The sequence below is a fragment of the Suncus etruscus genome, chromosome 4, assembly GCF_024139225.1.
Source record: "Suncus etruscus isolate mSunEtr1 chromosome 4, mSunEtr1.pri.cur, whole genome shotgun sequence".
Lineage (NCBI taxonomy): Eukaryota > Metazoa > Chordata > Mammalia > Eulipotyphla > Soricidae > Suncus > Suncus etruscus.
The window spans coordinates 8490625-8504795 of record NC_064851.1 but is presented as its reverse complement, the minus strand read 5'-3'; the positions used below and the strand labels follow the sequence as shown (position 1 = coordinate 8504795).

General features: G+C 51.3%; 1 protein-coding gene across 1 annotated transcript; it reads right to left on the bottom strand.

Moving 5' to 3' along the window:
* Window positions 1–1317: 1317 nt before the first annotated feature.
* On the bottom strand, window positions 1318–10728 carry MB (myoglobin). Its single transcript, XM_049771726.1, has 3 exons — window positions 10634–10728; window positions 4935–5157; window positions 1318–1464 (listed from the first exon to the last, which is right to left on the bottom strand). The coding sequence occupies exons 1-3, from the start codon at window positions 10726–10728 to the stop codon at window positions 1318–1320; spliced, it is 465 nt and encodes a 154-aa protein (XP_049627683.1).
* Window positions 10729–14171: the final 3443 nt, after the last annotated feature.

The following is a 14171-nucleotide window of genomic DNA, read 5'->3' as shown; positions in this document are numbered from 1 at the left end:
CTGGGATCCCTGGAGACTTCTGGAACCAAGGAACTTCCCAGAGGTGGTTCCTTGTATCTTGGGCTCTTTCAGATCTTCCTTGGGTCTCCTCAGATCTCCAGATCTTTTCCTATAATAACCCTTCCCTGGTTTTGGGGTCTTACACCAGCGCCCTATTCCAGGAACTTGAAGCAACCCTTAGGCTCGTCACAGCAATGGCTTGTAGTGGGCTGGAGTGATTGCACAGGGGGAGAATTGCCTTGCATACAGTAGATCCGGGTTCGATCCCCAGCATCTCATAGGGACCCCTGATCCCACTAGGAGTGACCCCTGAGTGCAGAGCCAGGAGGAAGCCCTGAGTATCCACCAGATGTGCCCCTACCCTCAAAACAAAACAAATAAGGATGTTTCTCCTGCTGGCAAGTCTTAAACCCACCATGTCTCTCTGCTCGAATTCCTGCTCCACCTGCTGCTTAGAAGCTGGAGCCTTTGCAAATGTGACTTTTCAGTTTTGGGGAATGTGGGTCTATACCCTCAACCTAGTAGGAGCTTCCCCACTGCAAACCTGGGTGCTGTGCCCCTCATAGATACCAGTGCTTTCTCCCTCCAGGGCTGTGTCCAGCACCCTCCCTGCTACAGAGGAGGTGATGAAATAACGGGGTCCCAGACCTTCCCTCCTTCCCACACCCCTTCTTCAGCCCCACCCCCTGCACAACCACCCCTCTTCCTTTCATTTCTCCCCAAGGAGGTGGAGAGCGAGATCCTTGGATGTTCTTAATTCGGGATTCCAGAATCACCATGGGAGACTCAAAGTTGCGTGCCGGGTCCTTTATTGAAACCAGGAGCTGAGAAGGACACTGATATTCCTGGGGGAGGATCTGACAGGTCGGTGCTGGGCTGGGGGAGGCTGGCCAGTCCCTCAGATCCCTTTCTCTTTCTCTCTTTGCCAAGGGACTTTCTGCTATTTGGGGGAATGGGAGCTGGATAGTGATGGCTGGAAGTTAGCGGTCAGCTTGGATTCAGGGTGTCAAGTTGAGGGGGGAAAAGTGTAGGGCGGTGAGTGTAGCGATGAGGAGAACCAGAGTGGGGTGATATGGGAAAGGAGGGTAGGGCTCCATATTTTGCAGCTGGTGGATAAGCACCTCATTCCTAAGGATTGGGGATTCCCTCCCTTAACCCCGTCCTGCCTTTTCTTTCCCCCTAGAGCTCGGACACTCAGACACACTCTACAAGCTATGTGTAATTCACCAATATTGGGCCCTCAGCTCCAGGGGCCACAAGGAGGGGATGGGGCCTCAGGGGTCTAAGGGTTCTTGAAGGGTCTTGGGGGGTGGTTGCCTAGCCCTGGAAACCCAGCTCCTTGTACTTGGCAGCGATGTCGTTCCGGAAGAGCTCCAAGGCCTTGTTCATGGCGCCCTGAGCGTCGGCTCCAAAGTCCCCTCCATGCTTGGCCTGCAGGACCTGGATGATGGCCTCTGAGATGAACTGTGGGAGAGCAGGAGGGGTTTAGTAGGGCAGATTGGGGTTGGGTGCCCCCACCTGACATTCACCTTCACTGCACCAACTCCACCAGGATGTCCTCTGTGGAGGCAAGCCAGGACAAGGAGCCCCCTCCCTGAGGCCCATCTTGACCAAGCCACATGGCCAAGGTCACCCCCCCCAAAAAAAAACCTTCCCAGCGGGGGCTCTGGGATGAACTCTGGTATGTCTGATTTGGATCTGATTTGGGGGGTCACCTCCAGCGGGGCTCAGGGCTGATCCCTGATTCTGTGCTCTCTGGTTCCTGGCAGGGTGCAAGGGACCCTAGAAGTTGTCAGAAATCTAACTTGAGGTGACTGTGTGCCTTTACCCCGACTCCCATGAGGACCCTGGGCCTACCAGCCAGTGTCTACAGAAAGGAGAGAATCCCCATAGTCCTTCCCCTTGGCTCGGCTTTTCCAGGAGCTCTGGAGAACTTTCTTTGTACACACACTTAATTCTTTCTTGTTGCTTGTTTTGTCTTTTGGGGGTCACACCCAGAGGCACTCAGGGGTTACTCTTGGCTCTGTGCTCAGAAATCGCTCCTGGCAGGTTTTAGGGACCCAATGGGATGCTGGGATTAAACCCAGATTGGCTGCGTGCAAGGCAAACTCACTACCCACTATGCTATCACTCCAGCTCCATGCACTTAATTTTCATCCTGAGTGACTTGCAGTGGTGGAAGAGACAGGTAACAAGGAACTGGGGTGAGGGGGTGGGAAATTCTTCTCTGTATCCTGGGATAACTTGGGAGACTTGAATTCTAGGGTCACCCCAATCCCATGGGACCTCACATAAGGCTGGACCCCCAACTTATGCTTTTCTTTGTCTACAGCAGAGCTACCAGGTCTAGGAAATTATAGGATGGTTCCTTTATCCCCACATGCAGGTGAGGAGAGTGTGGAGGGAGTTGGGGTTTGTAGGAGCGACCCCTGGTGGCTGGGGCTTGACAGTGCATGGGCGATCAGCTTTCGGGTCCAGAGCAAATGTATATATAGTATAGTGGGTAGGGTGCTCAATCCCTGGCACCCCATAGTGTCCCCCTTCAGAAATAGTCGCTGAGTTCAGACTCAGAAGTCATGAGTGCCACCAAGAGTGGCCCCCAGACAAACAAGCAAAAAAAGTTCAGTTTTTGGAACCAATGTGATAATGCATAGTGGGTAAGGCACTTGCCTTGTATGCAGCTGACCCAGCTTCAATCTTATATGGTCCCCTGAGTATGGGGGGGCATGCCCCCAAAAGTCCAGTTCTTTCTCTTTTTGGGGGTTGGGGAGGGAGCCACCTCTTGCAGTGCTCAGGGCTTACTCCTGGCTCTGCATTCACTGGTGGTGGGAAAATGTTGATTGGAGTTGGGGAAATATGTATGATATCTTATCATCAAAAACTTTATAAAGCCTGGTGTTTACATGTAAAAATAAAAGAATAAAACGAGTGGGCCAGGAAGTACATCGGATAAGACCTTACCAACAGGGAAGCGCTTACCTTACACACATATAAAGCAGATTCAATCCATGGCATCCCTGTAGTAAGCCTCAGCACCGCCAAGAGTAATTTTTGAGTGTACAGCCAAAAGTAACCCTGAACACCACTGGATGTAGTTCCACCCCCCAAAAAATAAAACAAGTTCAGCTTCCTCTGGATGTCCATTAGTTGGCCCTGGGAGCTTTCTTGCCTGAGTTTCCCTCCCAGTACAGAAGGGGTCAGCCTTTAGTTGCTTTGTGAACCTTGCATGCACTGGGGAGTTGGGCTCTGTACCCCAATAGCGATGTTTTTTTGCTTTGCAGCGGGGAACAGGGGCTGGCACAGAGGAGGGCTGGTGAAGATGTGCGTAGGATGTCAGGTGTCAGGGCAGAGGCTGGGAGACCATGTCAGAATCTCTTTATTATGCTGAGTTATGTTGAGTTCTGCTGAGTCTCAAGGCAAGTAGTTCCTGGAGTGTAATGGGTGAGGGTGCAAAGAGAAGGTGAGGGGGTGTTTGTGGTACTGATGAGAGAGGTTGTGCCCCCCAGATAGGAATAACAGAGTTAGGGGCGGGCTTCAGAGTGCCTAGACCAGAGAAAAGAGCAGTCACTGAGTCACTGGAGCCTTGGGCTTTGAGTTTTGGGCCAACTGGTCAACCCCTTGGAGTTCTGCCTGCCCATCTGTGGGTGAGATGGGCTTCTGCCTAGATGGGTGAGATGCTGCTCACTGCTGCCCATGTCCCCCCCCCCCTTTTTTGCTTTTTTTGGGCCACACCCAGTAACCCTCAGGGGTTACTCCTGGCTATGCACTTAGAAATCACTCCTGGCTTGGGGGACCATATGGAACACCGAGGGATGGAATCACGGTCTTTCCTAGGTTAGCGTGTGCAAGACAAATACTCTACCACTTGTGCCACCACTCTGGCCCCCATGTCCCCCTTTTCCTTCTTCAGTCACCTATAGGTGGTCTTGGACTTGGCAAAAATTAAAAAAAAAACAACTACACTTCCCAGTCCCCTGCTGGAGAGCAGTGGTCTTGTAGCCTACTTCGGGCCAACCAACTGCTAGCATTCATCCCTAGTTGGATGAGATGTTTGGAATCCTGAAAGGAAGACTTCTCTTCCTTCTGTCTCTTGTAAGGAAACAAGAACCAGAGGGCTGGTGCTCTGGCAGCCTGGTAGATCATGAGTTCCTTTTAGGGCCAGACCCTACCTGTTCAGACACTGGTGACAATTCTGGACTCAGGGGCTCCTGTTGAGAATTCTCCCCCTTTTCTCTCTTGATCTTCATTGTCCTCCCAGTGAGGTTGTTCCCTGCTATCTACTCTGGCCTTACAGGTGTGTCTTGCCTAGAACCAAGAGAGCCAGCCTCAGTTTCTACACTTCCTGTGTGTGTCCAGGTTAGGGGCACAGAGCAGGGGCCTGAGCTTTGGATCAACAGAAACCAGCAGGAGTTGTGGCTCAGTTGTTTGCTACAGGGACATGTCCCGGCCAAGTGCTCAACATCTCAGTTTTCTCTTCTGCCCAGTGGGTATGATCCTGGGAGTATGCCATAGAGGAAATGTGCCCTCACAACCACTTTTCTAATTTTTTAAAGGCAGCAGGATGCTGGTCTGGGAGGGGGAGAAATGTAGATCTCTAGGACACCAAGAAGGGGCCAGAGCGACATCACAGCGGGAAGGGTATTTGCCTTGAATGCGGCCAACCTGGATTCAATCCTGGGCATCCCATAGAATCCCCTGAGCACTGTCAAGAATGATTCCTGAGTGCAGAGCTAGAAGTCGCCCCTGAGCACTGCTGGGAGTGGCCACAAAACCAATAAAAGTGGGTAAGAAAAGACACCAGGAAGGAGACAAAGAAGAGGGAACCAGACCAGGGCCCCGGGAGGAGAGACCAGATCGTCCAGCGCTTCAGAACCTGGGCGTGCACATAAACCTTGACCCTTCCAGGCCCCCATCCCCACCGCTTGGCCTCGCACCTCCAGGTACTTGACGGGGATCTTGTGCTTGGTGGCGTGGGTCTGGGCCAGCGGCTGCAGCTCTGCCTGGTGCTGCCCTTTCTTCTTGAGGATGCCGCCCAGAGCCGTGAGCACAGTGGTCCCGTGCTTCTTCAGGTCCTCCGACGCCTTCATATCTGCCTCTGACTTGAGGTTCTTGAACTTGTCAAACTTCTCCAGGGTCTCAGGGTGGCCCTGGAATAGCCTGTGGTGCGAATGGGGCTGGACTCAGGGCTGGCAGGAGGTGCCATGACCTCCAGGACTCTTCCCCGCTGTGTGACCTGAGGCCTCCACCTCTATGAATCTAGAAGCAACCTCTGGTGATTGGAGAGAATGGCAAGGTGTACCCGGGCCGGAGCAATAACACAGCAGGGTGGGTGTTTGCCTTATACACAGCTGACTTGAGTTTGATCCCTGGCATCCCATATGATCCCCTGAACCTGCAGGAGTAATTTCTTTTTTTGTTGTTGTTGTTTTGGTTTTTGGGCCACACCCAGCAACGCTCTGTGCTCAGAAATCACCCCTGGCAGGCTGAGGGACAATATGGGATGCCAGGAATAGAACCCGGTCTGACCAGGGTTGGCAGCATGCAAGGCAAATGCCCTATGCTGTGCTATCTCTCTGGCCCCAAGGAGTAATTTCTTTTTTTTTGTTTTCTTTTGTTTTGGTTTTTGGGCCACACCCAGCAACGCTCTGTGCTCAGAAATCACCCCTGGCAGGCTGAGGGACAATATGGGATGCCAGGAATAGAACCCGGTCTGATCAGGGTTGGCAGCATGCAAGGCAAATGCCCTATGCTGTGCTATCTCTCTGGCCCCAAGGAGTAATTTCTTTTTTTTGGTTTTGTTTTGTTTTGTTTTGGGGCCACACCCCACTGCCCTCAGGGGTTACTCCTGGCTCTGCACTCAGAAATTGCTCCTGGCAGGCATGGGGGACCATATGGCTTGCTGGGGATTGATCCATCCCAGGTCACCAGCTTGTAAGGCAAACTCTCTAGCTACACTATCACTCTGGCCCCAGGACTAATTTTTGAGTGCAGAGCCAGGACTAAATGAGTACGTTGGGTGTAGGCCAAAACAAAACAAAAAAGGAGGGCACACCTTGTGCTCTGGGATGGTAGAATGGCAGTAATCCCCCCCCCCCCCAACGTACAGCATAAATGCTTGCCCAGGTTGCTTAGTGCTGAGGGCTTGTTTCCTGGTCATGTCTACATTTGCTCTGTGGTGCAGCTCCAGTGGGAGATCTCCTGCCATGGGTGATGGGGTGAACCCAAACCTTGCTCTCTCCCCGGGGTGTCCCCCTCCCCTGGCAGGGATTTTGCAGGAGGCTCAGAGACCCTGTTTTTCTCTCCTCCCAGGAATGGCTTCAGTTCCTGGGATGACCCCTCCCTGAGTTTCTCTTGTGACTCAGTGTGGCCATGGTACCCACAGCTGGGACCAAAGCCTTGTGTCACCCTGGGGCGCCAGCCAAGCTGCATGCGTCACTGACAGCTCATCTCTGCCACCTTCCATCCAACGGTCCCCAGCTCTTGATTCCTCTTATCTGGCGACAATGAGCCTTGAATGTCTGCCAGATAAAAGTCAGGGTCTGGGCAGCCAGACGCAAGAAAAGGCTTAAGGGATGGAAGCATGAAGGAGACTGGCACCCCGAGAAGTTGGGGGTCTCAGACATTTGCAGAGACCTCCACCCCCATGTACCAGAGATTGCAAGAAAAGAAGCATAGATGGAGATGACTGAAGCAAAATTCTCTTTCTCATAAGCTGTGTGTGACTCTCAATTCACTTAACCTCTCTGGGTCTGTAGACCAAAAGGTGAGTCAGGTAACAACCTCCAAATGGTCTAATCCAAGGGCTGGAGTGATAGCACAGCGGGAAGGGTGTTTGCCTTGCACCGTGCCCAGTCCAAGTTTGATCCCCAGCATCCCATATGGTCCCCAGCACTACCAGGAGTGATTCCTGAGCGCAGAGCCAGGAGTAAGCTGTGAACATTGCCTAATGTGGCCCAAAAACTAAAAATAAAAAAAAAATGAAAGAAAAGAAACTTCCAATCTACTCTTTATTGGCATCTTGAGGATGGAACCAGGGCCTCACTGGCTATCACTGAGCCCCAGCCTCGACCTCCAGATTATTTTTGGCAGGGGGTTGGGTTTTGGGGTCTTACTCTGACAGCACTCAGGGGTTACTCCTGGCTCTACGCTCAGAAATCACACCTGGCAGGCTCAGGGAACCACATGGGGTGCCGGGATTCAAACCACCGTCCTTCTACATGCAAGGAAACGCCCTACCTCCATGCTATCTCTCTGGCCCCAATCTCCAGATTATAAGGCTTGACTCTCTCTGCACATTTGCTTTCAAGGGTTTAAGGAAATCAAGTGACTCAGACCCACCATGTTCTTTCTAAACCACCTGGCCAGGGTCTGCTTCTGAGATCCCAGATGGCCACGTGGACCTGTCTGACAGCAGAGACCCAGAAGATGAGTAAGAAACAAGCCCCTCAAGGGGCCTGCAGAGAAGGAGGTTCCCACAAGGGTCCAGCCTTCCTCACCCGCCTGATGCTGCTCCTTCTCACCCTGCTACCTGTTTGCCTCGGTCCTCACAGCCAGGAGAGAGGAGGTCATCGCCCCCCTGAACCAGATCCATAGAACCCCACAAGGCCAATCAAAGGAGCTCGGACTTGCCAAGATGCTGAATGGAAGGACCATGCCAAGGAGGATATGCAAACAGGTTGCCTGGGTTTGAGCCCCAGCGGGCACCTGATCACAGAACCTCACCTCTCTGAATGTGAAGACCCTGATGATATCTGGGAAGTACTTAACACAGGGTCTGTGAGCACGGTGTCCTGTAGGATCACTGCTGTCTCCTTTCCGTCATCTTCTCTGGCATTATCAACCTTGTCATGACTCTCATCATGGCCACCATCAGTTATCGTCACCTCTACCATCACTTGCATCATCACCATCTCATCCCTGACCCCTACCATGATCTCCTCCTTCATCATCATTATCCCCAGATCACCTCCACCATCATCAATCATCATTGCCTTCACCATCACTCCACGTATCAACTGTCACCCCACATCATCCCAAGCATCAGGGCCATCACCTCCACTGTTGGGTCCCGTTTACTCCTTTATTGGTTTTTTGTGTATCCGCAAAGAGCTCCTAGAATGAGAAATTGATTCCCATCCTCTTGTCCCCTTGTGGGGGAGATCTTGGTAATATTTATCCACAGCAAATAATCCACACAGACAAGAAGGTAAAGGGGTAAAAAGTTTGGGTGTAGAGAGTCCTTTGTCAGCCTATTACCAGCTCCAAAAAACACCTGAAGCCAGTAAACTCTGGCAAAAGACCCTGAACACCTCTCTCCTAAATATTTATTCGGCTCTCAACAGCGTCCCCACCTGGAAGGTCAAGGTGGGACAACAGGCAAAGAATAATCTTAAGGAAATGTTTTCATATACAACACTTTACCATCGCCCCACCTTCACCATCACATGGTAGGGATGGGAGTTCAGGAGCTACCCATTGCTGCCATCTGCAGACTGAGTCTGTCCTGTTATGTTTCCTCCCTGTTATTTAAAAAGTGTTTGCTAGCTTCGGCAGCGATTTTCAAGCTTTCCGTAGCCATTTACCATTTTGTTAAACGCAGACATAACAAAGCAGAAAAGGTTTGGGTCAGGACAGGAAAGGTGGGGATGAGGAGCCCCTTTAACAGCTCCCTCCTTCCTGAACCCAGACTGGAGGCCCAGAGCCTCAATCTCCCACTGACCTTGCAGCCTTCCTAGCTAGAAACTGAGATGGATTTGCAGGGACGGTCTCAGCATTGCAGGGAATAAACTAGGCTGCACAGACATGACTTCCCTCTCATTAGCGAGGGCAAGGTAGGACTTTTCCAAATCAGTAAGAAAGCCTGAGCCCGTCACTACTCAGACCCAGAGCCCCCAGAAGTTCCAGCAGCCCCCAAATTGGCTTTGTGTCCCACACAGTTGCCAGCACCTGTTGGCTCCAGGGCCATCCAGGGTTATTATGTCTTGTCCCTGGCACCTGGCCTCTGGCAGCTCTTTTGGATCCTCCCTGGGAAGGGAAGAAAGATTGGCTCCCCTCTGCAACCCCCAAATCTCCTTCAAGAACTCCATAGTCTCTGACTATGCTGGGGGGGGGGAGTTCCCAGGGCCCCTGGAGAATTCGTCTGTACTTGTCTCACTTGGTCACTCAGCCTCACTGCCCAGTCTTCTCTCCAGGGACCAGGTGTGTGTGTGTGTGGGGGGGGGGTGAATCCTGGACTCAGTCCAGAGCATAAGGAAGATGGTCTCAAAGAAAGAATCCCTAAAAGAGTGGCTTATCCAAGGACACTCTAAGGGCTGGTGGCTGAGGGAAACTGCTATCCAAGAGTCCAGTTCACCAAGTACAGGGCAGCAATCATAAGCAAATACCCTAAGAGGCTTGGGGAGTGAAGAGAGATGTTGACTATCGAGTATGGAACACAAGGCTCCGTTAGAGGATAGAGCAGAGCTTAGAGCATTAGGTCATTCTCCCAAGACAAGATGTGAGATCAGGAAATGGGGGATATCCTGGGAGATAAAGGATGTGAGGACAATGTATCCCCCATGGGAATCCCAAATCACTTCCTCTCAGGTTCTGCTAAACATAGTGACACCCCATTTGGCTTTTGGCTCTGTGTTGACCCCAAGTCGTGAGAGGGGTCTAGAGAAAGAGGAGAGGATGGAGGAGGATGGGGGAAAATGAGGTGCTATTCACCAGCCCCATTCTCCACTTCTTGCTACAAAACTCTGTTTTCAACCTTTCTCATCCTGGATAGAAGGGGAGAAATGTTCAGTGACCACAAACAGCTTGAAAGCCTGTGCACCCTCAAACATCCCTAATAAGATAAGACTCTGTTTTCCAGTGATGTGGCTGGGCTTCATCTCTATAAACTACTAGCATCTTCTAGCATCTTCCATGGACCAGATATGTTGGGAATATGATGGGTCCCTGCCAGGCCTCTCCTGAAATCCTCACTTCCGATCTCTGGCAAGGATGTGAGATTTCTGCTCTTTGTGCAGGAGAGGAAATCGAGGCTCTGAGAGGCTGTGTGCCTGCCCCAAAGTCACACAGCCTCTCTGGCACACAGCTAAGGGCTAGGGTTCTGGGTCTCAGCCTTGGAAGGCCGCATCTTAGCCTTGACACCTTATCTTCTGAGTCTGGGAATGCCCCTGTCCTTGTCTATGAAGTGAAGTACCCCCTTGGACACAGATTCTAGGGTCTGACTCTCTTTTTTTGTTGTTGTTTTTTGGGTCACACCTGGCAGCACTCAGGGGTTACTCCTGGCTCTATGCTCAGAAATTGCTCCTGCTGGCTCAGTGGACCATATGGGATGCCGGGATTTGAACCACCATTTTTCTCCATGCAAGGCAAATGCCTTACTTCCATGCTAACTCTCCGGCCCCATGACTAACTCTTTAGTCTTCTGCCTGGGTAACCCCAGACTTGGTCACCAGCTCCTCCCAGCTGCTGACTCAGACCTCAGGTGGATCCCAGGTCCTTCCCTGTCACCAGACATAGATCCTCAGGAACAAGAGAGAACCACATTGGGAATTTCACGCACTCCACCAACAGGGCCAACTGGTCGACACCAGCGTAGATTCTGCCTTGTGGGGAGAGAGGGTGGGCCCTCTGCCTTTACCTGATGAGGACCTCCTGCCCGTGGGTCGGGATGTCAGCCTCCACCTTCCCCCAGATGTTCAGCACCAACTGCCACTCCCCGTCGCTGAGCCCCATGGTGGCGTCTGAAGGAGATCAAAAGAGCAGGCGTGCACTGACAGAGTGTCCTGGCTCTGACGGCTGGGACATGAGGCCACCAGACATCCGGGGCCCTTTTATACCCCTCCTGAGGCTCCAGGCACCTGGTCACCTGACTGATCTCTGGGGCTCCCCCCCTCCTCCGTGTCCCCTTTCATGCAGGGGTCTAATCTTTGCTTTTCTCTAGCCCTCACATGGAAGCTATTTTGGGGCAAGTGCTATTGTGGAGAGGTCAGACAACTCAGGCCATGAGGGGAAGGTGAGGGGGAGGGTGGGTGTGTGGCAAGAGTGAGGCGGAGGTTGAGCCACTGTCTGGGGACTGACTATCAGGGGCCAAGAGAAAGGGCATCGCCCAGCTGCCTGAAACCCAATCCTCCCTCCTGCTGGCGATCCGAGAAGCCTTGTCATGTGCCCAGTTGAGCCTTAGGACTCAGGACAGGCCCTGAACAACCTCCTTCACCATGGTCTGCCCACATTGCAGAGTGCCCCTCACCCAACCTCAGAGCTGAGAAGGAACCTGGAGAGTTTGCTTCTTGGGATGACCAGGGCCCATCCAGCATCTCTAAGAATCTCAACTTTCCCATCCACCCAGAAGGCTCCTGGCCATGAAATCTTGCTCACACATTTTGCTCTGGAAATCTCTCTATGGTCTGCCCACACCAGGTACAATTGCATGTGCCTCCCTCTTGTCTCACTTGTCTGTGTTCCTCTCCTAGTGCTGACCCCACTGCTTTCTATTTCTTTGTTTCCCAGCCAACTTCTCCATTAGCGTCAAAAAGTGACAATGCTAATGCTCACAGACATAGCTGGGAGCTGGGCCCTATTCCAAGCACTTTACCTTTGTGTAATCCACCCCCCTCCCCAATCCTACAGAACAGGAACCATCACGCTCTACTTTTCATGGAGGGGAACTTAGAGAAACAACCTAGTCACTCAGTCAGTCCTGGGAAGAGCTGGAACTTGAACTCAAAAAGCAACAACTACCGGCACCCCAGTCTGTGCTCTAAGTCCCTTATGACTTTCATCTGGGTAGGATCTGCGGGAATCTCTTGACCTCACAAAGAGCACTATATTAAGCTGGAATTAAATGGATGTTAATTGTCTAAAAAGGTGGATGACTTTACAAGAAAGTCAAATAAGGGCTTATTGCTTTATTTTATATTCATCCACACATTCAATACCAAATACATCGACTCGCCATCTGCTCATCATCCATTTGTCATCCACCATTTATTCATCTATCCACTGACCATCATCTGTTTATCTTTCATCCATACATCTATCTGCCCCAATATCCCTTCTTCATCAATTCATCTATTATCCTTCCAGCCATATGTCTATCCATCTTCCATCTGCCCACCCATCAACCCATCCAGCCATACACACATCTATCCATCTACTTATCTATTGATCCATCACCCACTCATCCACTCATCCACCCATCCACATATCCATCATCCATCCATTATTCATCCATCCATCCATCTATCCACCTACCCATTCACACATCCATCATCCATCCATATACCCATTTACTATCCACCCATCCACCAATCCATCATGCACCCATACATCCACCCACCCATCCATCCATCCACCCACCCATCCATCATTCATCTATCCATCCATTATCCACCCACCCACCCATCCATCTATCTACCACCCACCCACCCACCTCTCCATCCATCCATTCATCTGCTCACTATCTCTGTCATTTATCTTCTCCTCCACCCATCCATCCATTCAACTATCTTTGTCCCCCTTGGTTCTAAAGGCCCTACTTTGTATGCAGGGGACAACAAAACCAACTAAAACACATCCAAGTTCAAGAAACATCAGGGGCTGAATAGGTTGTTTGTCTTGCACATGACTAACTTGGGTTTGATCCCAGTCATCCTATATGGTTCCCCAAGTCTTCCAGGAGCAATTCCTGAATGCAGAACCAAGAGTAATTCCTGAGCACTGCCAGAATTGCACCCCCCCAAAAAAAACAATACAAATAACAACAAAAAAGAAACTTGCAGGAAATACGAGTCTGGTTTATTTGGTGAATGATCAAGGTGGACACACATTCCTTGAGTTTTTTTTCATGGGACTTCAAGTCACCAAGCACCTACACGTCACTGTAACTCAAGGGGTGCTGAGCAACTGGCCCATTTATAGTTGCAGTCAAAGAGATGCCCAAAGGGTGAGCCGATGACCTGGGGGTTCCCATTTGTCATATTCCTTCCCAATATTGACCTCATGTGCGCTATACTGAGAGGTGGGTATGCACAGTCATTTCTCAGGGGCCTCTAACCTGGGACCCCTCTCATGGGATCACGCCAGCAGGCCATCAGGACAGGGGTGTCTGTAAGATGGATGTGGAGAGGACCCCTCTTCTTCGAGTCAGAACCCCAAACTCGGAGCGTGCCAGGGCAACCTTGAGACCTGAGTGCCCGGGTAAAGCCGCTTGGATTAGCCACTTGCAGATTCACAGCAGCTGCCACTTCCTGTCTGACCTCTGGCAAATCCTTTCAATGAGCTCTATTGACAGAAGCAGCTGGTTCTGAAGAACTGGGGCAGTTAATGAGCGGCGTGGGGGCTGGAGGTCATTCCTCTCGCCCACAGCCTGGCCCTGCAGTCCCTGGCCTGTCCAGGAACCTATGAGATCAACCTTAGACCCTGGACCAGGGAGTGTCTCAGACCCTCTGCATCTGCTACTCGAACCAACAGTGTGGGGGAGTGGGTTGGAGCAAAGGAGAGAGAAGGAAGGAAGAGACACACGCTGACCTCCTCACTGGCCCCAGGGAACCTGCCCAGTATGTAGGGTGCAGGGGCACTTCACAGTGGAAGCTCCCAGAAAAATCCAGCCTCACTAGGTTCTTACTGAGATTATCAGACCCAGGGCTTGGGAGACAGTCCCCAGGGCTGAAACAGGCTTTGCCATGTAGTTAGCTCCTAAGCTCTGCTAAATGTAAACCACAAAATCAAATAAAGCAAAAAAAAGACATCTCAGATTGCCAAGGTGATTTTCCAGCACTTTCTGGCCTTCAGAGAAAGTTCCAAAATGCAGTGAGAAGCTACAGGGTGCCAGGCTGGAGGGAAATAGTCTTGGAGAGGAATATAGGGCCTCATCTTGAATCTGAATCCCAGCCTGAACCCTCGTCTTCCTCACCTCTCCCCATCACCCACTATGTATAGAAACAGACAAGTCTTAAAGATCTCACGGGGCTGGAGAATAGTACAGCACAGAGTTCTTGTCTTGCATAAGCCAATCTCCCCTGGCTTGAGCCCTGGTACCCCAGAGAGTCCTTTGAGCACCACTAAGAGAGATCCCAGAGCATAGAAGTAGAAGTAAGCCCTGAACATGGCCTGGTGTGGTCCCAAACCAAAAAGAAACCTAACAAAACTAACATCTCATCAACTGGTTATTAAAGCTC